Here is a 2,856-nt window from a genome sequence, read left to right as displayed (position 1 = left end):
TGTGTTATGTCTCAAATTTAGGGTATGATATAAAGAGAATTAGTTCCACCTCTCACATGCATGGTCGTGACTAATTGCACTCAACTATCTCAAGACTAGAACTTTGATCCTCCAATGGATTAGGGTTGAATTATAAAGCCTAACTCGGTGCCCTTATATTTCATGCTATTCTTCAACCATCATTTATTATCACGAGATCCTTTTGGCAATAGGATTCGCTCGGAAGCTCTATCATACATGCACATTTTGATTTTTTTTAAAATATTTGGATCAAAATAAAAAATTACGACAATGTGTTTCCAAACAGGCGGAACCAAAATAAAAATTTTAGAGGACCTGAGTATTTTCTTACAATTGAATTGGATAAAAAATGAAACAAAAAAAAATTGAATATAAAAAAAAGGTTTTCTAATCTAGACTCTAGAGACGTCTATGGATGGCTATATTTGATTCGCATCTTTGCTTGGCGCCTCGTCTCCTGGTCTCAGCTTCTCGAAAGAAATGCGGGCTAGAGCATGGAATGTGGCGGGAAGAATTGGCGCCAATGATTTTCCGCGCTTTTCTAGCTTAAAACCGAATCCGCCTCTCATCGGCCCTCCATCTCCATTTCCCCCCACCTCCCTCATAACTCTTCCAACTCGCCTCTCCCGAATCAACATGGCGGCCAACGGCGCAAGGGAGAACGGCAGCCCCGGCATCCAGGAGCCCTCTCTCAAAGTCCCCAAGCTCTCGGAGAATGGTGCCGCCGTGGACCACCACCACCTTCCTCTCCCTCTCCTTAAGGTCAAGAAGCTCTCCCAAAATGCTGTCTTGCCTTCGAGAGCTTCCCCTCTGTCTGCTGGTTACGACCTCTCCAGGTTAAAAACCCTTCCTTTCTTTTGGTCTCTTTCAATCATGGGAATCGAATCCTAGATCTCCGATACTATAAAGTCTCTTGTCCTTTTCCCAGCGCCGCTGAGGCGAAAGTCCCCGCTCGAGGGAAAGCTCTTATTCCCACCGATCTCAGCATTGCCATCCCTGAAGGGACCTACGCCCGCATCGGTAATCCCTTTTTCTTCAGATCGTTTTTTTTTCCCATGGAGTTGCTATCCAAGTGTTTGATAAAATGCTTTTGCCTCATCTGATGGTTTGCAGCGCCTCGGTCGGGGCTGGCGTGGAAGCATTCCATTGATGTGGGAGCGGGTGTGATCGATGCGGATTACCGTGGACCGGTCAGCGTCATTGTGTTCAACCACTCGGATGTGGATTTCGAGGTGAAGCCCGGCGATCGGATTGCTCAGATGATCATAGAGAGGATTATGATTCCAGATGTGGTCGAGGTTGACGATTTGGATTCCACTGTTAGGGGAGCTGGAGGGTTTGGATCCACAGGGGTTTGAAAATGGGAAATAATATAGATGCTATTGATGTTTTAGATTTTTGGGGATGGCACTCTTCTTGCTTCTTGGGAAGGGAATTCTACTAATGAAGTGTGATCAGTGAATCATGTTTTGTTACTGTGAACTGTGCACCTCATCTATCTGAATGGTTTAATGTTTGGTTCATTCTCTTTCATTATTCATCCTTCAGTGTTTTTTGTCTTACTGTCAGTAATTAATGGACCATCCAAGAGGCCTTTGAGACCTATCGATCTAGAAACTTTTAGGTCTTGTGAATATATTGTTTAAAGTACATTTTATTGATTAGGATCATTGAATATATTGTTTCAGTATTCATATTGAAATAAATAAATAAAAGCAAGCTATAGTCATAAGCAACCCATATAGACAATGACTTTGGTTGCAAAAATTAATTTAGCCAGAATTCCAAAACTCACCCAACTTGGAACTGAGTTTAGGTGAAACTGCGTATTCTGATTTTGGAGTTTCGGAGAGAACTTCAGCCATGAGTCCAATCTTTGTAGTTAGTGAGACCATGGCTTTGGTTTGTTCACCCTCCCTTCTTCTTGCTTTGGTTGTTTAATCTTATCATTTTGCTAAATCTTATGGAAAAAGGGTGTTTGGATCATCTATATTTTTCTCTTTTCTTAGGTAGTCCTGAATTTGGGAACTCTGCAAAACTCTCATGAGGGTCGTATAAGCTGTCTAGGTTTGTCATCTGATGGGAGTACCTTATGCACAGGAAGCTGGGACAAAAGCCTAAAGGTACCTTCTTATCCAGTCTGTTAATCAATGATAAGATTTCATCATTGGAACCATTAGAAGATATTTTAAGAGTTTGTCGAAGCTGTTAAATGGTATCAATTTATACTTTGGAATTATATGAAGAGGGGCCTTTATAGTAGCTGTTATGGTTAGAGCGCACCATGACTCGAAATGAAGTTTCTTATCTATGGGTCATATCATTTCTTTATTTACTCTCTTGGAAATGAAATTTGTTTTGTCTCTTTTCTTGTTATTTTCTCTGCAAGTTTGTTTCTGGCAGTTTGAAAGAATCTCAACTAGTTTCAAATTTGAACTTCAAGATGCAGTCCAGGCGTCTAGATTTTCGGTCAGTCACACCTGCTGGATGTTCTATTTTTCTTGTTAACAACCGAGTCTCTCTTTTCTTTTTCCCCCTTAGAAACTCCCAAATACTTTTAATTTCGTATATTTCATTATCCACATTGTGGGGAATGTTCATAAGGCATATTCAATTAATTTTCCCTTGAAATGACAATCTGGGGCGTCCAGATAAATAATCCATACAATTTTTCATTCTTTGGAAGGTAAGATGTGTCTATAAAAGAGATTTAAAATTTTGAATGCTTCAGAGATTTATTACTTATATATCATTTATTCGCCTCCCTGTCCTATGTATCAAGTATTCTTCCTGAGGGGAAAGGGAGGGCTGTACGCCCACACGATTTCATTAGGA

At 40.6% G+C, this 2,856-nt stretch overlaps 1 protein-coding gene across 1 annotated transcript; it reads left to right on the top strand.

Annotated features, from left to right (window-relative positions):
* The first annotated feature begins 439 nt into the window (after nucleotides 1-439).
* On the top strand, nucleotides 440-1,554 carry LOC105055060 (deoxyuridine 5'-triphosphate nucleotidohydrolase). Its single transcript, XM_073247080.1, has 3 exons — nucleotides 440-857; nucleotides 950-1,041; nucleotides 1,135-1,554. Exons 1-3 carry the CDS (start codon nucleotides 502-504, stop codon nucleotides 1,377-1,379), a joined length of 693 nt encoding a protein of 230 aa, XP_073103181.1. The 5' UTR covers nucleotides 440-501; the 3' UTR covers nucleotides 1,380-1,554.
* Nucleotides 1,555-2,856: the final 1,302 nt, after the last annotated feature.

This window comes from Elaeis guineensis, chromosome 12 (assembly GCF_000442705.2).
Source record: "Elaeis guineensis isolate ETL-2024a chromosome 12, EG11, whole genome shotgun sequence".
NCBI lineage: Eukaryota > Viridiplantae > Streptophyta > Magnoliopsida > Arecales > Arecaceae > Elaeis > Elaeis guineensis.
The sequence above is the reverse complement of the archived record's forward strand: the minus strand, read 5'-3'. Positions and strand labels throughout refer to the sequence as shown.